The following is a 20,988-nucleotide window of genomic DNA, read 5'->3' as shown; positions in this document are numbered from 1 at the left end:
CAGATAAATTCAGTACATTTTATTTTTAAGTTTCATTTTGTTCAAAGTGTTATCCTATTTCATTAAATGTATTAAGATCATTTTTAAACCATTTCCACCTTAAGGGACTGGCTACCTGGATGCTCCAAAACAAACTAGACTTAAATCCATACTGAGAGGTCCCAGAGAACTGACTCAATATGCAGACTTGCCAACCAAAAGCCTGGTTTCCAAAGGAATGGTAGCTTGTATTTCCACTAACCCAATGACATTGCTTCAGCAAGGATGGAAGAACAAAAAAATGTGATAGAATGCTTTTTCCTCCTAAATCTATGACCAAGGTCAACATTTTCTATTGAATTTCAAAGTAATTTGAACAACAGTGACCAAGAACACCAACCTTTTGGCCTCCATTACATCAAATAAGCATTAAATATCATTATTTAAATATAGGGCTAGATTTCATTCTGAAACAGAAGTCAGATTTGAACTATGATGCCCTGTAGATTGAGGGGGATTTTATTATTGAACCAAATATGGGCATCTTGTGTATTGGAGACAACAGATAATGGCACTGAAAATATAACATGGTACACAAATTGGAATGTTCTATAAGAAATAATATTAGCTGGAAACACACTCCTCTATATCCCTTAATTTTGATGGCAGGGTTGAATTTTTATGCTGATTCTAAATCACATTATTAGCAGAACAAATGCTATGCCTTCTTTATATACAAATGCTAGAAAATAGAATACAATTAATTTACTAGGGGAATTCTCATGGACAGACATATGGATGTGAATTCACAGCTCCAGTACAACCATATCACTAATTCATTCAGTAAATTTGCTCAGAATTGATTAATGTTGCACAAGATTCCTTCAAAAGTGAAACATTATTTACAAATTATTTTGTATAACCAATTCACCGATTTGAGTATTTGGGAAGCAATTAATTGTTAACTTACAACTCAACTTCCATGTCATTTTTAATGTAGCAATTCACAGAAATGTTATCAATTATACCAGGTTACACTGAGTAATAGGGTGCAAGTCCATGACACTTTGTCTACCTGCACTGCCTCTGTCACTGTTATACTTTATTCTGCGTTCTGTATTATTTTACCTTGTACTACCTTGATGCATTGTGTAATGAATTGATCTGTATGAACGGTATGCAAGACAAGTTTTTCAATGTACCAAGGAACAAGTGACAATAATTAACCAATACAAAGTCTAATGAAGTACAGTGAAGCACATTACAGGAAGCAAAAGAAAACTGGCTTTAGGAGGGAATTTCAAAACTTCAGTTGCCTCATCGAGGGCTATCTCAAAGAGAAATGAAGATGACAGATGCTGGGGAATAATAATGGGAAATCAGTAATGATAAATCTCTGGCTATGATTGAATAAACAATCACTGTTCTAACCAGCTGACCAAGAAGTGCTTGAAGATTGCGAGTTCAACCGCAAAACATAGATTGCCATCGTCAGTCACATCAGATGTCATTAGTGACTGTATTCAGAGCTGTTTTTGTAGCAGAAATTTGACTAAAGACATTAACCAAAGTATCAAGCTGCCAAAGAAAATTAGGTCAACCAAAGGATGTTTATTAAAAACTAAAAAATTATCAATATTCCCAATATTAAAGATAGCAAAACAAAGTATAACCAATTGTCATAACAGTGCACTTTCAAGTAAAGTTTTTCAGTGAGTTGATTCATCTGCTTAAAAGGCAAATTCAAACAAAAACAAGATATGCATGTTAATATTTTGACTAATCACCTTTACACAGTTGGGTCAACCACTTTCAGTGGATTTTGGAATCTTCAATTCTGTGTAACAAACTTCAGACCCCACAAAAGTACAAGAATTTTCAACCATACATCTTTATTTTTCGGCCAAAAAAAGACGTGGCACAGGATGTGGCAAAAAATGGACAATTAGAATCTGTCTTTTAAACTGTCTAATACACCGGAGAAAAAAAACAATTGTACAGCCAGAAAAGTAACACGCAAGCCAGCCGTTTCCTGCTAACTGAGTCAGATTCAGTAAATCTCTGAACTGGACAGTACATGTTAAACGATTATTCAGATTTGCAAATTGGAAATCCGCTCACATTGGCTGCACTTTGGTTGTTTAATAAAGATGGCGATAGGTATGGGACCTGCTCAGACTCATAACAAAAAAGTGTTATAAAACTGATCTTGAACTGGCGGCGCTGCCGTCCGACTGTCTTTGATTCGGTGGTATGAAACGCTGCACTGGGTAACGTCCTGCTTCCAGCCTTTACTTATCTGGTTGACCGTATTAATCCAGGTCTGGAAGGCACCATCATGGGCCGGTGAGGCCCCATCATCGGGCCCGGCATCATGGGCACGGGGCCGCCGATGGGCGGTCTCATTCCCGGGCCCACCAACATCATCCCAGGAGGCGCGGGGCCCATCATCGGCATCATCGGCGGCCCTCCCATCGGCGGCCCGGGTAGGATGGCGGGCCGCGGCGGCGGCACGCCCACGTTGCCAGGAGGCGGCGGGATGGCGGCCCCGGCTGGAGGCGGCCCGGCCGGCGCCGGGAAAGGAGCGGTGGGCGGGATCTTGCCCTGGCGGAAGGCGGCCGTGGTCTTATCGATGAGGCTCTGGGCCTGCTCCTCCATCCATTTCTGATAGTAGTCCTTGACGTTCTCCTTGTGCTTGCGGCCCTCGCAGTGCGTTTTGCGGACGGACGGGGAGTCGTGGGTGAGGTAGGTGTCGCAGTAATCGCAGTAATACTTCGGCATCTTGTCTCCTCGCTGGGCCTCGGCTGTGCGTCTCCAACGGCGCGCCGCGTCACCACTCACGTGATGGCCCAGAGACAGCCATGCGCAGTACCTTAGACCTCAACGATATGGGAGCCCGCGCCGCACACACGCCTCTGGTCACGTGACGATGCCGCAATTAAAACAAAAGTTGCTGGGGATAATATTGCAGATGCTGAAAATACGAGCTACAAACGTTAAACGCTGGAACACGCAGCAGGTCAAGTAACCTCTGCGGAAAGAGAAATGGAGTTAATATTTGAGCGTCTTCGACCCGAAACGTTAACATTTTCTCTCTACAAATGCTGCCTGATTTGCTGTGTTTACAGTATTTCAGAAGTTGCTGGAAATGTGTCTTTTCATTGGAAATATCGCCCTTATAAACACGTATGTTGCTCCTATTCATTGCAACAAACAATCTGCTGGAGGAGACATAAGATGCTGGAATCTGGAGCCATAACCAAGTTGTTGGAAGGGTCTCGACGTCGACTGTCCACTTTCCTCCATAGCTGCAGCCTGACCCACTTTCGTGGTGCTCCAGCGCCTTTGTGTGTCGCTCCAGATTTCAGCATCTGCTGTCTCTTGTGTCTCCATTTTATCGGAGGAACTTAGCGGGTCGAGCAGCAATCGTGCAGGGAAGAAAAAATTATAGATATTACAGATTGTTAATTTACATTGGAACTGTGACTTCTTGCTTGGAGAGACAATGATTCCCTTCGCTATAAAGGGATTGCGTCACCTAAAGGCGGGGGGGGGGCTTTCACTACTGCGCATGCGCACCGCTGCTTGGACGGGTAATGACTTGGCAATTTATACAAAAGGATTACGTCATTGAGCCAACGCCATCGATCACGTGACGATTAGTCGTCTAATGGGCATGCGCACTGCTCTCTCGCTCGGACTGGATTGTCTATTGTTTGTGGCAGGATTTGTGGGTGGTCGAGTAAGTACGGGTTGTGTTTTTGTAAAACTAAAGTTTTATTTAATAGTTTGATTGTTTAGTTCGTTCTCTTCGTTTTCGGAACGCGAATTGCACATCACACCCGTGGATGCGGTTGTAAATTGGGGTTTTATGCCTGGGCCAATGCTGAATTGTTAAAGGTCCCTGGGAATTGTACACAAAGTTTGGGTGTGGGACTGGCATTCAGCTGTTGTAGGGAAAATTGTCTGTTTTATGAGAAAACTGACTTGTAGCTGTAGAAAACTGAGTGGCAGACACCCAGGAGTGTACATTCAAGGCCATCGCTTGGCCTATTCATGCACATTTCAGTAGTTTTTTTCCCCACTATGTTCCTAAACCTTTCTAACCGATATTCATTTGAGTTCTGATACGGGAGGAATTTCCTCAGGGGGGTGCAGCCAGAACCAAGACCATGGGTGGTTTGTCTGCACAGGGAAGGAGGTGAAAGGTCAAGAGAGCAAGAGTTTAAAAGGGATTCTATAGGTAGGAGGGCAGATAAGTGTTTTAGTGGTTGCAGATGTGATTGTGATGTAGTATGTTGCATTTGTTGATTTGTAGATGTTGGGGTTAAGGATATCACTGAGTAACTGTAGAAAATTCAGGAAGATTGAACAGCTGGTAGTTGTACCCCACATTGGAACCAACAATGTACCTAGAAGAGGAAAGCAGGTTCTCTTGGCAGATTTTATGGAGATAGAGGTAAAGAAGCAGGAATTCAGAATGGTAACATCTGGATTATTCCCTGTGTCACATGCCAATGAGAATAGAAATAAAACATTCTGAATAAATATGTGGTCAGAGAAAGTACAAAGTGAAGTGCTTTAGATGCCTGGGTATTGGGACCAATTATCAAGGATGTAGTGTATTTTGACTTACAAAGGGGCTTTAAAAAGGTGCCATATGAGGTTATTAAATGAAATTAAGGTCCACAGTATTGGGGGTAGTAAATTGACAGATTGACGGTTGCTTAATGTGCAGAAGGCAGATTGTTGGAATAAGTGGTTTATTTTCAGGTTAGCAGGCTGTGACTAATAGGATATTGAGGAGAAATGTTATGGCAAAATTGCAAAGATGTGCATAAGCCATAGAATAGAGACAATGGGAGACTTAAGCTGGGATAGCAATAACTTGAAAGTTAGAGGTGGAGGAGTTTCTTAGGTGTGTTTTTAAAAAAAAAAGCCTTGATCAATATGTTTCCAGCCCAAGAGGAACTTGACCTTGCTTGACTTGGGTATGGGAAATAAGCGGAGAAATTATCAGTTGTGGACTGTCTAGAAATCAATGATCAGGAGTTTGAATAGCAATGGAAAAGTATACAGGTTACACCAACATAAAAACACTCAATTGGAAAAGGACAAGTTTCAATGGGATAAGAACAGATCTGGCTTGAATAAACTGGAATCAAAGCTGTAATTGAAAAATGGGATACTTTTTAGTTGGGAGGTATTTCATCTGTAAGTTTAGGTACATGCCCATAAGAAAGGAACTTCATAGTTGAGCAAAATGATAGAGGTCAAAATAGAGAAGTAGGATAACAGCTGAAAGATTGTTAATGCAAGTGAGAAACAGGCTGACTCCAAGATCTTCAGAAGAGAAGCAAAAAAAAATGAGGCGACGAGAAATCCTGAACTTTTAAAACACTCATTTGGCCACAATGTGTGTAATGTGTCCAATTGTGATTGCCACGTTTTAGGAGAGATGTGAAGGTGTAGGAGAAATGCAGTAAAGATGTGCAAACATATTTCCAAGGAAGACTTTGGTTTGCATAGATTGGAGAAGCTGGGATAAAAGTAATAAAATCACAAAGGGTAAAGACAAAAGGAAGAAACTGTTCCCATTGGCAGAGGGCTCAAGAAGAAGGGGACATTGAATAAAGGCAGCTGGTAAAAAACAAAATTGACATGGTTGGGTTGTGGAATGCACTGCCAGGTATAGTACTGAAGACACATTCAACTGTGGTGTTAAAAAGGAAGCTGAAATAACTTGCTGGACTATAGTGGGAGGATGGGGAGTGGGACTTTAAAAATGTGTTCATTTTTTAGGATCTGGATGTGGCTGGCAAACCCAGCATTTAGAGTCCACCCCTATTTGTCCTTAAAGGTAGTGGTATGATATATTTCTAAATCAATATGATGTGTGAGTTGGAAGGGAATCTATCGGTGGAGGCCAAGGGTTTGAGAGGTGCTGTCATAGTAACCTGGGTGTGAAACTGCAGTACTTTTATAGATGGTACATGCTGCTGTGCCTTTGTGCCAGTGGTGGAGAGAATGAATATTTAAAGTGGTTGATAGAGTTTCAGTCAAGTTAGTGGGTTTGTCCTAGATGGTATTGAGCTTCTTGAGAGTTGACAGAGCTGTTCTCATTTGTTCTTTATGAATGGAGCTGACAATGGTCTCAACAGATGAATGGCTTTTTGTGCTATGAACATCCTGTGATTAATTTATCCAAGATCATTCTTTAATGTGAAGGACGAAAGAGTATAGATAGTAATTTAAATGATGAGCATTCTTTGAATGTTTTGCCATGGGTTATTTGGTCAACTTGGAATTGTGAGTATTTTATGTTCAGGAATATTTTAAAGTGGAAAAGATATTGATTTATATTGAGCACTGTAAGTGTTCTTTAAAAATCACTGACATAAATTATGATTCCACCCCCAAACCATGGAGCAATACCTTGTTTAATCATTGTAAACACTAATGCACTAATTCTTTCCCTTTTATTTTTAATATAGTCTGAACTTGTTACTTATATGATTGAGCAGAATTAATTAGAGAATATAATAATTGATGTCTTTGCACGACCACTTCATCCCTGGTCATTGTCTCTCATTGAACAGAATTAATTAGAGAATATAATAATTGATGTCTTTGCACGACCACTTCATCCCTGGTCATTGTCTCTCATTGAACATGGTCGTAGTTGTATCCTATTCATCCTTGAACTGAGCATCTTGTATTCTCCAAGATGAACTTCCCACCTCTGCCTTGGCCTTACTGTCAGAAAAAGTCTTTCATACATTTGTCACTAAAGGATGCCTTTCCAATATCCTGGTTTTATTGATCCGTGAACTTCTGCAATATGTTCACATCCATCCTGCATATGCTTTCCTTGCTTACCAACATCAGGTCCCCATCTTCCAATACTTAAAGTTTGTGAATAGTCATTTGCCTTGCACTATTATTTTCATTTAATCTATCCCGCCTTCTGCTCTCCCCCCCCCCCACCCGCCCCTGCAGCTTAAAGCTTGTTCCCTCTCAACTTTCCCAGCTCTAGACTGAAAATATTAACTTTGTCCCTCCTCAGCTGTTGCCTGATGTGCCAAATATTTGCAATATTTTCTGTTTTTATTTTAGAATTCCAACACTTAAGAACACAAAATTAGATAGTCAGATATAGCTGAGCATAAAAAGATAGATGGGAAAGCAAGCTGTGTAAAGGACCCAGAGTATGTAAGAGGATGTGGGATGGATGAATGGGTAAAAATATGGCCATGAGCTTGCTCTATCATTGAATAAGATCATGAGTGATGGAATCTCATCCTCTAATTTCCTAACTGATACCCATCAACCTTAATTTGCTTGTCCAAATATTTACCTACTTCAGCCTTGTGTTCAATAAAATCACCTTGTCTAAATTCCAATAAATCTAGGCCCAACCTGCTCAATTATTCTTCATGAGGTAACCCTTCATCCTAGGAATCAACCTAGCAAACTTTCTCTGAACTGTCTACAATGCACATAAATTCTTAAATAAGGAAACCAAAATTGTATGCCTACTCCAGGTACAGTCTTGCCAATACTCTGTATAATTTTAGAAAGATCTGCTTACTTTTGCAATCCATATTTCATACATGTGGACAGCTAGAACCCACTCTCCCCCCACCCACTTTGCCCCTAAACAGCAGCATTCTGTACACGAGAGAATAGGAGCAGGAGTAAGCCACCTGACTCCTTGAGAATCTGGTACTCATTTTAACCATCGCTGATTTGGCCCAGCTTCAACTCCTGTGCCAGATCAGCATAGCCCTCAAATTCCCAATCTTTCAACAGTTTGCCTACCTTTTTAAATGCTCCAGTATTGTAGCCTCCATAACCCTCTGGAGTAGAGAGTTCCAGAGGTTCATCTACCTCTGCCAGAAGAAATTCCTATACAGTTTGGCTTTTAAATGTCTGCTTCCCCCTTTATCTTGTAGCTTTGTCCCCTTGTTCAAGGCTCACTTAGTGGAAACATCTTAATATCTACCCTTGGGATCCTGTATATTTCAACATGCTCATCTCTCATTCTTCTAAATCCAAAGTATATGAATCCAACATTTTTAGCCATCCCCATCCCAGGAATTAGCCTAGTGAATTGCTTCTGGATTATCTCCAATGCTATTATATCCTTGCTTAAAATTTCAAGGGGACCAAACTTCTACACAATATTCCAGATGCTTCCACACCAATATCCTGTACAATTGTAACAGTGCTCTATTTCTAAACTCTAATCTCCTTTCAATAAAGGTCAATATGCCATTTACCTTCCTAACTACTTGCTTGGTGTTTAATGCACAAAAACACTTGGATCTCTCTGTACGCCACTAATTTGCACTTTGTGTTTAGATAATAGTTTGCCTTTTGATTCTTCCTACCTTGCATTTTCTAAACTCCCTTTTCCAAGCTTTCACCCAATCATTCAACCTTTAGCCATATTCACTTCGCAGCATGCCCTCCTGCCTTTTTTTGTCTTCAGCAAACTAGGATACCTTGCACTCTGCTTCTTCCTTCAGGTCATTAATATAGATAATAAATAATGGAAGCTCTTCTGGATACCAAAATACACAGGTTCTCTTCTGCTTGTTACATCCTCAAAGAACTCTAGTAAATTTGTCAAATGTCATTTTTTTTCCCTTTCACAAATTGACTTAGTTTGATTGCATTAAAGCTTCTGTTAATGATTATCCATCCTAGAACATAGAACAATTACAGCACAATTCAGGCCCGTCGGCCCACAAAGCTGTGCCGAACATGTCCCTACCCTAGAAATTACTAGGCTTACTCATAGCCCTCTATTTTATTCAGCTCCATATACCTATCTAACAGTCTCTTGAAAGACCCTATCATATCAGCCTCCACCACCGTTTCCAGCAACGTTCACCGTTTCCTGTTTCATTTGATTTCTACTTTTGTTTCAAATCATAAGTTTTTTTCAGCTTAATGCCTTTTGCTTCCTATGGTGGCCTTAGTTAATTAATGACAGGATTGAACTCTTTAACATTAAGGGTTTATATGGTTTTGTATCTCTCAAAGTAATTCAAACAATTTTCTATTTGTTTAATTTATCCTTTAGCAGTTCAGGCCCAGTTACAGGAGTCAGATTGTATCAATTCTTGAAAATTTTCCTTACTTGGAACACAAACTATGTTTTCAAATTTAAATTTACCCCCTCAAACTTGACACATTTATTTTTCAAAAGGTCATAAAATTAATGCCAAAAACTTGCTGTGTATAATGATAATGGCATAGTTTGCATAGGCTAAACATGTTTTGAAATTTTCTTCAGTTGCAGCACTTTGATTCTAATCAATTTTTTTATGCAGAAGGATAAATTTTGGAAGCTATCTACCCAGATAGTTAAAGGGGAAAAGGTTTATATTTATTTGAATAGACGAGAAGCTTCCTATTCTACTTTGAGCAGAGAAGGCTAAGAGAAGATTTGGCATGGGATTAAAATCATGAGGAGTTTAATAAAGTAAATGAGAAGCTGTATCTGGTGGGGAGAGGTCACTGTTGAGAGCACAGATTTAAAAACAAAGCCGGAAGTTATGACAAGGATTTCCATATGGAAAAGGAAGGGAATAGTATGTTTTCGTGATTTATTCATTGATAACTGTTTTTCATCTTTTGAACAATTGTCTAACAAATACAATTTGCCTAGATCACACTTTTTTCGATATTTGCAAGTTAGAAATTTTTTAAAAGCTACTATGCCCTCTTTTCTCACACCCTACAAAACTGAAATTACGGAAAAAATTCTTGGTTTTAATCCTTGTCAGAAGGGCTTGATAGCAATAATTTATGATTTAATTATGAAAATTCATTCAGAACCACTGGACAAAATTAAGAATGAATGGGAAAGTGAATTCCAGACACCTATACCTACAGAGACTTTGAAGAAAATTCTTCATTTAGTTAATACATCTTCAATGTGTGCCAGACATTCTTTGATACAGTTTAAGGTAGTTCACAGGACCCATATGTTAAAAGATAAGCTAGCTCGTTTTTGTCAACATATAAATCCTATATGTGACAGATGTAAATCGAGTGTGGCTTCTTTGACACATGTTTTGGTCCTGTCCTCTTTTGGAAAAATATTGGAAAGATATTTTTAACATTATTTCAAATGTATTGAAGATTGATTTACAACCTCATCCTATCACTGCAATTTTCGGTTTACCAAGGATAGAATCTGGCCATCTATCTGCCTCCGCTAACCGTATGATTGCCTTTGTTACATTAATGGCCAAACGATCCATTTTGCTTAAATGGAAGGATCCAATACCCCCTACTACTTTTCAATGGTGTTCTCAAACTATATCATGTCTAAACTTGGAAAAAAAAAATTAGGAGTGGTACTGTTGATCCTTTGCTTAAATTTGAGGAAGTTTGGAGTCCATTTATTCAATATTTTCACATGATATAGATCCCCTTATAATAACCTTTCAATTTAGAGGAACGGAGTTGACGACATAAGATTGCTCTGTTTCTATTGAGAAATTTTAGTCCAGTTTTTTTTAAAATTTTTTTTCTTTCGCTTAGTTTAGTTTGATATACTGTTTATAATTTTTCTTATTGTTTTGGGGTTTTTTTTCTTTCTTTTATATTTTATAAATCTTTTTCTTTTATATTATATTCATTCACTAACAGATTGTTGGATCTACAGATTTTTTTATACTTTATTGTTCTTTATGATTATCCATGTCATGATTGTTCTCCTGATCTCTTTGTATTACATGTATAAACATTGATATATTAATCTGTATTAATTTGAAAACTAATAAAAAGATTGAAAAAGAAAGAAGTTATGACAAGGAAAACAACCTACCTTAAGGTAATAAAAGTGTGGAATGTAGAATGCTGACTATATTCTGGCAGTTGCCCCCAAGAACAAATTGAGTAAATGCTTGAAGGAACATTAAGTATTCAAAGCATATAAGGAAAGAGCAGAACAATATTGTTTGGCAAAGCCAGTACAGACATTGAGCTGCTACTTACTTCTGATTCTATAATTTGTGAAACAAGATCTGCAATCTAAATTAAAATCATAAATATTACATTTTTGATCTTGCAGGATGTCAGGATTTTTAGATAACATCAGATGTCCAGAATGTGAATGTATTGATTGGAGTGAGAAACGAAATGCCATTGCATCCATAGCTGCTGGTGTGTTGGTACGTATCTCGTGGAAATGTGACTTTTTGTTTTGATAAGATGATTGTAGTAGTATTTTGAAAAAGATTAGATTTATAAAAAATGGTGCAACTGAAGAAATAATGATAATGGCACTATAACAAAGTAGTGTATCTTGGATTTCAGAATTTTCCTGCTTAATCCAAATAGCACTGATTCTGATGAAAGATCATGAACCTGAAATATTAATTGATTCTATCTTCACAGATACTGTGTGAGCTGTTAAGTATTTCTAATATATTCTGTTTTTGCTTGAGGTTTCTACCATATGCAGATTTTTGCTTTTAAACACCTCTTAAAATTATTTTTCTGCACTAAATAGTACCTCTATCAATCAAGTAATGTTATGGGTTCCACAAGAAGAGCACCGTGTAAAGCATGAGCTAGTTGCTGAATTAGTTCAGAGTCCAGCATACTGAACATAAACTATTTATATGTGTTGTGACTGTGAACTGAGTCACTGGAGAGATACTGAAACTGGTTGATATAAGAAGTCTTTATTCATCACAGCAAGCAGGCATTCTCTTGGAGACCCTCTCAGTGGAGTCTCCCAAACTCAAAGTACATCAAGTTTTTATGCTCAAAAACAATAACAGCAGGTGATTCAATACAATTTCAATAGCTACGATGACATTGTTTACTTCAATGTATTGTATCTGACAAAAGGGTTTCATTGATGTACATATTTACAGTGGGAGCATATAGTAACTGACAAGACGCCTATGAAGGTTCAAATACCTTTGGAGCAAAGTAATTCATATGGGTGGTCTAAAAGGTTCTGCGGACGGAGAACCCAGACACCCAAAATTACTGTTGTAGGGCTGACTCTCTCAGTACGCAAATATCCCAGTTATTGATGGAGCAAGTATGCCTGTGACCCTGTTTGTGCTAAGTGACAAAATCAATCTGGTCTGGAAGCTTCCTTAATCTCAGTCATAGTAGTGCAAGATAATTTAGCCAGTGTTGCCTGGTTTGATGTAGGCTAATTAACATACCCCATTGTCTTGCATTTGGCTGATGCATACAAGAACGTCTCATGGTTGCACCACTTTGCAAATCATATCTCTTGAGCAGCCAGTCCCCAGTTGTGGGCCAGTAGCCTGTTCTCTGTAGATGGTACTGTTTGTTTACAAAGCTGCCCTTTTAATTTCAAACTGATTACTGCTTGCAATTTGTATTAAGAACTAAAGACTGGTTCTTTTTTGGATTAATGCTGGCTATATTTGCATAATTCCATAACTCCTGAAGCCCTAACAACATGTAAATAAATGTACCTTTTTATTCCCATCTTTGCTCTCCAAGCAAGCACAGTAATGCAACAGGTACTGCATTTGTCTTGTTACTCCAGCAACCCAAGGTCATTCCTGACTTCTGGTGCTGTCCATGTGGAGTTTGCACATTCTCCTTGTGATTGCATAGGTTTCTCTGGGCGCTCTGGTATCTTCCCACACCCCAAAAATATGCTGGCTGTTAACTACTGTAAACTGCTAGTGTAGATGGATGGTAGGAAAATGGGATAGGGAGGGGTGGTTGTGTCACCTGAGAGAATTGATTACAGAGAAACAAGAGAATGGGATTGTTCTGAGAGCCAGCATGAACTCATTCCCACCCCCCACTCACACCCCCTCTTTAGTTCAAAGCATTAGATTTTTTACAATTGGATTATGGGGTCTTCTAGTCCTTCATTCAAGCTGATAAGACAGTTTGAATTTGGGGTGTTAATAGCCAAGCCTAATCTCATCCTTGCACGCCATTAGATGAAGTATGTATCTGATCGGGAATCTAGGCTGATTATCCCAACCTTGGACTGAGGCAAATTAGTGTTATTACTGCCTTGTCTTTGAGCATTTAGTGTCACGGAGGAGAGACTGAATTAGGGAGCAACTCAGTTGGTAGTGCTTTGTCTTGCTGACTTTGGGGGAATTTTTTTTTGTGCCTTTTTATTCTGATATTTTTACAATTATTTTGTATCCTTGAACTGTCAGACATGTGAATTAGAGAAAATGAATTCTAAATTTACTAACACAATTTTAAAGGATTTGGTGCCTTTTAGTTTTTCACAGGCTGGTGGATTATCATTGATGCTGCTGTGAAGTACCCTGATATGGACAGATTCAACCATTCTTACCATACCTGCGGTGTTATAGCAACACTTGCATTTCTCATGTAAGTAGAGATGAATTTTAGCAATGTGATTTGTATTTGCTTACTGGGCTTTGAATATGTCAATGACTCCCATATCGATATTTGTGTCCCCTGTAACTTAGTTTGAACCCCATCCATGACTGCTCTCCTGCCCTAAACCAGATTTCTTGAAACCTCATTGACCAGTTTTTAGAAATTCTCTGATGTCACTTTCTGTATGATTGTGGGATTTTTTTCTGGTGTAAATAAAAAGAACATGGTTTAGTCTGACTGTCGCGATGATGCTCAGATGTTTTACTTATTGTTATAGCTGGGTTCATCTGATCCAACTGAATGAAGCAGCATTTTCACTGTAAATTTGTAATTCATTAGAGATGTCTTGTTTTTTTTTGAGCACGAGCCAACCCATTATACAAATACACCCTATTTGCCAACCTCATCCTTTTGAAACTATAAATCCTTGTTTCTCGTGCAACTTGGACCTCTGATCAATTTCAAGTCTTTTCTCTAAACTGCCTCTGACTTTTAAACTTTTCTTGAGTCTCAATGAGCTGATCAGAGCATTATGTCGTTTATGAATTATTTCACAAGCCATTACTCACTACTGTGTTTTTTCTTTTATGTTGAAGTTTCCTTTCAGACAGCACAGTTCCTGGGATTGCAGAAACCTTAGCTATCTGCTTTGTTCACACAACATGGATATTGAATTGTTTTCTTATCTGCCTAAGGGAAATAGTAACAAATTGGAAATAAAAACAGAAAATGCCAGAAACATTCAACGGGTCAGGCAGCATGTGTTTTTCTCTCCACATGTGCTCCCTGACCTGCTGTGTGTTTCAGGCACTTACTGCTTTTGTTTCAGATTTTTTTTGTTTTAGTTACAATTACAACAATAAATAAAGAACTTGTTTCAATCCCATTCTGATTTTGTTGAATTGGTGCCTTTTTAGGATAAATGCTGTTTCAAATGGACAAGTCCGTGGAGATGGCTACAGTGAAGGCTGTATGGGTCAGACAGGTATCTCATTTAATTGGATTAATGTGAAGATATTCTGTTAACTGCTTGTTTCCGGTTAACTCTAGTTCTTCTGGACCTTTTGGTCATTTTGTTTTTATTCTGATTGGATGTTATAATTCCCTTCTAAACAAGATTTGCTTTAACGGAATCAATTTTTGTATATAAAAAGACGTATTTTATATAATGACTTTTCTCAATTACACAGCAGCAAAATGGCACAACAAAAACACTAATAGTACCTTCTGTGATTATAACAAAGGTAATCCATCTCTTCTCATCTTCCTTAAACCACTTGCAGCTTTTGACAGAGTTGCCTAAACAATCCACTTTCAGCTCCTCTCCATGCTCATCTCTCTGGCAGGACCACCCTTGCCTGGTTCCATTCTTGACAACCTAGTTATAGCTAGAGAATCACATGCCAGCATTTCTCTTCCTTGCAACATTGCCTCTGTGCCTGCCAAGTATCTCTTTTGACATCCCCACCCCAGTTCTTATCTGCATGCTGCCCTCATCTGAAAACCATGTAAAGATCCACATATGTGTAGATGATATCTAGCACCAGAAGAGGAGAGATCACCAGTAGCAAATATTTGGAAGACCAGAGCCACCGTCTTCCAATGAATGAACTGCTGGCCTTCAGCCAAACCCCGAACCCCTCAAATCCCTTCACGGAATCCCTCCTACAAGCTTTTGGTTGTCTTTGCTCCATTAAATGTGCTATTAAGAGGGTGGATTTGAAATTTGTTGCTATTCCATCATGCAGCAGCCATTATGTACATGGAAAACTCCCAGAAACAGCAATGTGATAATGCCCAAACTATTTCAGTGATGTTAATTGACCCATACCCAGGGATAATCATACTTGGTGATGTGGGATATTTATGATTGAGGCTCTTTTTTGATTTCTCATTTGAAAGATAGCACCTCCAATGGTGGAGCACTCTGTCAATACTCCACAGGAGTAGTGGTGTCAAGAGGGACTGAGCCCAAAAGCTGATTGGGAGGACAATCTCCTAACCAGCTCAAGAACATAATTACATCTATAACCTGCACACCAGTTTTGTTTTTTCCATGATTTACCTTTTGATATAATTAAAACAACATATTCAAATACTATTGATCAAATAATTTCTCTCAACATTACGTAACACTCATTACTTATGACTTCACTAGTAGAGAATCATTAAAATAATATCAATCTTATGTACTACTTGGAACATTACTGAAGATGACATTTTTAAGAAGTTATTATCATTTATTTTAATCAAACATGGATAATTTTGTTGTAAATATTATGCTACCATACCCTCACAAGTAGTAATTTGATTTTCAGGTGCTCGAATCTGGTTGTTCATTGGATTTATGTTGGCATTTGGATCTCTTATTGCATCTATGTGGATTCTTTTTGGAGGTTATGTAGTCCCACGTAAGTTCATGAAAGTAATTCTTATTCTGCTTTATGAAAACTGGTCCCACGCAGACTAAAACTGAAACAGAAGTAATTGGCTATGATTAATTGCTTCCTGTGTCCATGCCTTCTAAAGATTAAAAAAATTAAGAAAAACATATATTGCCAAGAAATGCTTACTGTTTAATTTTTGGATTAAACTTGGATTAGATTTTCGAGGTTGGAGCTTGTATTGGGTTATTTGTTTAATGTGGTCATAGCTGATCTTTTGGCACCACTTTTCTGTATGAATCTATATCCCTTGATTTCCCCTAACACTTTATTAGTTTTGAATATTTCAGTGAACAAACCTCCATAAACTCAAATACATTTATGCAGTTGAAAGAGTTATTCTTGAGTACATGTCATCTTTGCTGATATTTAGCATCTGTTGTGAGAGACAGTCAGGTTTGTTCACTGGTTTGTTTGAGCACATGCAAGGAAGTCACTGAGATACGGAGTTCAGGATAACTGTCCTATCATAACTCATGGTGACCATTGTACCCTAGGCTTAATTGCACATGACCTGCATTATTAAATTCTAAGGACACATATCTAAGATGAACCTTTTCTTGACCAGTTAACTGTTACTTTTGGCTAACCAGAGATAAAATTCCCGCTCAGAATGTTCATCGTAAGAAAACATCCATTTGATCCAGCCGATCAATCAGTGTCACATATCTTCAAAGGTCACTTTTAACAAGCTGCATATTATTAGTAGACACATTTCCTATGGTGACCAGATGTTCCTAAAGCCATCATCTACATTCCTAGAGTTCGATTGCTTTAGAAGTTCCTTATGTTTTAGAAAACATTTAGTGTGGAGCCAGCAGGTCAATTAAGTTCTTATCATTTGTTCTTGAGTACAATTACAAAAGTGGGGTCTGATAGGGCCCTGAGAAACTTCCTGCAGTGATAATCAGTTGGGATCTAGGATAACTTCCAACCACCACAACCATCTTCCTTTGTGTGAGTTATGACTCCAGCCATGGGAGTGTTCTCCCCTCAGTGCCCATTGACTTCAATTTTGCCGGAGATCTTTGATGTTCTACTCTGTCAATTGCTGTCTCTGTCAAAGGCAGTTACTTCTACCTTGCCTGGAATTTGGTCCATGTTTGACTGGAGCTAAATGGTCCTGGCAAAATCCAAAGTGGATATCAGTGAGCAGCTTATTACTGGGTAATTGCAGCTTCATAGCTTTGCCAGTGACATCTACCATCATTTTGATGAGTCATAGCTTGCAAAAGGGAATTTGACAAATATTTAAAGGTTTTAAAAAAAAAACTGCAGTGCCTTTTGAGGGGTAAAGGTGGATGGAATGGGACTGACAATTGCTGTGCAAAGTTGCTATTGACTGAATGGGCCAAATTCCCAACCTCCTAGTACTAATGACTAGAATATAGACAATGCTAGTATTCAATTGAGGAACTATATAAATAGGTGTTCTGTTTTATTTTTGTCTGTTTTTGATACATTCAATTAATTTGCATTTTTATTATACAAAAGAAATTATTTATTTTTCTCTTTTTAGAAAAGGCTGATGTTTACCCTGGTATAGCTGTCTTCTTCCAAAATGCATTTATCTTCTTTGGGTAAGTAGAAGAGGAGACTAGAAGTCTGCATGAGACCTGTTCCCAAAGCTTCTATGAACTATACATTAATCCCAAGTGATTGAAATACAGAATTGCCTTTCAGTTATTACACTGAAATTCTAACTTTTCATGATTTCCTTTTGTTTGCAGGGGTCTAGTCTTCAAGTTTGGGCGCACAGAGGATCTGTGGCAGTAAATATCCAAGAAATGCAGTGTATTTGAACACTTTCATTATCCTGTAGCTGTCTTCCTATATTTGTTTGAATTTCCTTTCTCACTGAGTTTACATACCATAACTCTACAACTTACCCTTAAATTTGTCACATATTTGACTTTGTAATAGAAATATAGCTTGCTTTTAAAGGTGCATTATCAGGATGGATGATATAACTGAAAGATGAAGTTGGAACAGAATTCAAAATTATTGCAGATTGAAGCATAGCATGAACCTTTAAAGATGGATGGGAATTTCCTGGCAAGCTTAGTTGGTAAGTTGCACCACAGTTTCACTGGTTTTCATATTAATCCTCCTGCTGCAATCTTTCATATTTTCCTCAGAAATTGTTCTTCCTAATACTCTCACAGAAGTTGGTAGAGGTGTGACCAAGGATATGTCACAAAGCTGCTTAACAATTGGGAATGCCTTGTGGAACTGCTTTGCAATTTTGAATAGATTGAGTGGAGACCAGGAGCCTGAGTCAGTAAAATGGAGATAAGCAGAAGAAAACAGTGAGCCAAGGTGGGAATAAGTTCTTGATTGGGGAAACCAAGTTATGAATAGTCTTGCCTGGCTAAGAGTCATGCAAGTCATGAAGGAGGCTGTTGTGATTGACATCAGGCCCACTAGCACTGGGATTTCTTGACTTAACCAGGTATCACAAGAAAACCATCATGAAGCTAGGTAGTTTGTACTTCCAATTGTTTCAAATTGGAGAGAGTTTCAACTCTTCAAAAGGTGTGAACTGGTTATGCCACATAATATTTTCCTCCTGATTTTTGGACTGAAAAACCACATTATGACATAAATAGATCATATTTGTTATGATGGAGACTTGCAGGAAATTCCCATCCAATGTATGTTAAATGTAGAAGACTTCTGTATATAAAAGAATAATTTGTACTGCACCTTGCATGATGTTTTAGTGCTTTGCAATTAAGTATTTTTGCAATCCAGTCACCATTGCTGTATGTTTATCTATTAACCAAGGTTCCATAAATAATGAGTGAAGATTTTGCATTTTTCAACTTGAAACTGTGGTGATGTGCTGATCATCTACACCATCTTTGATATTGCAAAGATGTCATAAGTTGTAGAGAGTCCTGATAAAGGCCTCATTGACTTTAGTTCTATCTCGCTCTCCCCCATTTTCCAGTTGCTTAAGTCCATTTATGAATTCAGTATAAAGCAAATAGCAACAGAATTTCATTAAGTAACAGAACAAATGAGTTGAATGGAGATGTAGTTGGTTTTGTATTACAATACTGTACATTATTATTAAGTGACTGTGTCTAAATAGGTATTTGTTGAAGACACCACTGGGGATTGAATAAGCAGTGTTGACATCCTTCAAATTGCAGCCACTTAAGCAAGACTTGCAAATAAACAAAGTTGGCAGTCTTGTCCACTATTAGCCATGATGAAAAAAAATAAAATTCTGGAAGTGGTCAGCAGGTTGAGCAACATCAGTGGGGACAGGAAAAGAGCCACATTCAAGCCCAGGGCCCCTGTCTTTGTTTCCAATTTCCAGCATCTGCACTTTTTTTTAATGCTCCATTTAGCCATGATCCTGATTATTGCGCAGTGAGTAGGTAGTTAGTCACTTTGCTATCCTGTTCCATTTCTCATTTTTAAAAACTAGTGCAAAAGGTTAGCAATGCTGCTTTTTTGTATATTCCTCTTTTGTACATAATTTAGTTTTGCACAGAAATGCAATGCAAACTTAAGTTTAATGCAATTATCAATGACCTTTCTCTTGGCAAGTTATCATGAAGCTGAATTATGTATTTTAATGACTTGCTATTTTGTGTAATTGATATTTAATTTGTGTTGATGTATACATGCTGTGTAACAGTTACTGAGTATTGTTAAAAATCAGTTCGATTAAAGCCAAATTTCAAAGCTCTTGTGACAGTGAATGTGACTTAATACTTGAAATTAATGAGTTTCTGCTTTTCCAGTAACTTGTATAATATGCTCAAGTGGAAGGATAAGCTAAGGGTTGGCATTCCCAGCTCATTGCATTGTGAGTACTTTTAACCACAACTCTGATGCCCACAACGTCATTATCTGCCAATTTCTAAATGCGCTATGAGCTCATTTACCTTATTTCGTATACTGCCGGCATTGAAATATAACTCCTTCAGTTCTGTACTCGCCACTCCTTCTCAAATTTGTTTCCATGTTGCCTGAAGTTAAATTCTTATCCCTTTCTAAACTTTGTCTTATTCTTTATTCTGGAGACCTTGGTAACCTCTCCTGCACTCTCCTTCCCTTTTACTTTATCCTTACTTTTCCAATCTGTTGAACCTACCCTCATATTATTTAGTTTGCATCTGCAGTATTTGTTGCAAGTTAAGTTATGGAATGGGATCTCGCCATGTTAGAAGAGAATGTGAAATGTTTTCGCTTTTGTGACATTTATAACCAAATGTTTTGGATCTTCACAAGGAGAAGCAGGTGGTTGCCACCTTAGTGAAATTATGTTTCGTATATTTGTTAATGGTAAAGTAGTAAATCTCGGTATTAATCAGTATTTTTCTGGTGGTTTTTCCAAAGGGATATTGCCGTTTGCTGCCAATTTTTTTTCTTGCTCTTTGATCTTGCCTGCTAACTATCATTTCCCAAAGCTATCTTACCCCTATTTCTTTCAAAAATGCCCTTGTCTTCACTTCTGCCCTTGATGAGCTGTTCCCCATCATCCCTACTCACTCTTGCAAACTGAGCTACTCTTTCAATATTGTCTTTACAATAATTGCCAAGAATTCTATGACAAACGTCACTTCAGCCACATGTCCCTTTGGGCACTGCAACCCCTCCTCTGTTCCCTCCAGCCCTTTAATTGGTGTTCCGGCCCTATTTGCTTCAAGCACCATTCTTCATTAGTATATTCCTGGTAGATTTAATGCAGCTGGTATGCCTCAAAGACCAGTCCCACAATCTTTAACCAATGTTAAAGATTTCAAGTCAAAATACAAACACTGGTTCAATACACCAATCAAACAACAAACAACTAAGTAATGCATAAGTTATAGTATTCTGACAAAGGACCCATTTGACCTGGCAGGTGTCCAAAATTCAGATTATCTTTTTAAATAACTGAAATTAGTTGCAACCTTTGGAGGAAAAATTTAATGTATAGTCTGTGCTCTTTGTCTGAATTTTAAAATGTTAATAAACTTCAGATGATGGTTGCTAGGTATGGGGACAAGTGAATTGAATCAGCACTCCTATTAATGTCAGTCCCACTTTTGGCAGATAAGTGCCCTGAGAAAATCTAGACAATCCAAATTTATCAGGAAAGGGGGGGGAAAAAAACTAGATTGGGAATGGCTGGCACAGCAATTTACTCCTCTTCTAGTCATGCCTGTCCTTTTGT

At 38.1% G+C, this 20,988-nt stretch overlaps 2 protein-coding genes across 3 annotated transcripts; one reads left to right on the top strand and one right to left on the bottom strand.

Moving 5' to 3' along the window:
* Positions 1–1,570: 1,570 nt before the first annotated feature.
* Positions 1,571–3,411, bottom strand: snrpc (small nuclear ribonucleoprotein polypeptide C). Its single transcript, XM_052036076.1, has one exon. It carries the CDS (start codon positions 2,758–2,760, stop codon positions 2,275–2,277), a length of 486 nt encoding a protein of 161 aa, XP_051892036.1. The 5' UTR covers positions 2,761–3,411; the 3' UTR covers positions 1,571–2,274.
* Positions 2,601–19,511, top strand: tmem50a (transmembrane protein 50A). Of its 2 annotated transcripts, none has more exons than XM_052036078.1 (7): positions 2,601–2,724; positions 11,072–11,171; positions 13,244–13,356; positions 14,286–14,353; positions 15,687–15,779; positions 17,332–17,392; positions 17,543–19,511. In XM_052036078.1, the coding sequence occupies exons 2-7, from the start codon at positions 11,073–11,075 to the stop codon at positions 17,586–17,588; spliced, it is 480 nt and encodes a 159-aa protein (XP_051892038.1). In that variant the 5' UTR covers positions 2,601–2,724; position 11,072; the 3' UTR covers positions 17,589–19,511. The 2 variants fall into 2 exon arrangements, with proteins under 2 accessions (XP_051892038.1, XP_051892037.1); XM_052036077.1 differs by lacking the exon at positions 2,601–2,724 and adding an exon at positions 3,634–3,721.
* Positions 19,512–20,988: the final 1,477 nt, after the last annotated feature.

Source organism: Pristis pectinata, chromosome 22, assembly GCF_009764475.1.
Source record: "Pristis pectinata isolate sPriPec2 chromosome 22, sPriPec2.1.pri, whole genome shotgun sequence".
Classification (NCBI taxonomy): domain Eukaryota; kingdom Metazoa; phylum Chordata; class Chondrichthyes; order Rhinopristiformes; family Pristidae; genus Pristis; species Pristis pectinata.
This window is presented reverse-complemented; position numbering and strand designations above follow the sequence as displayed.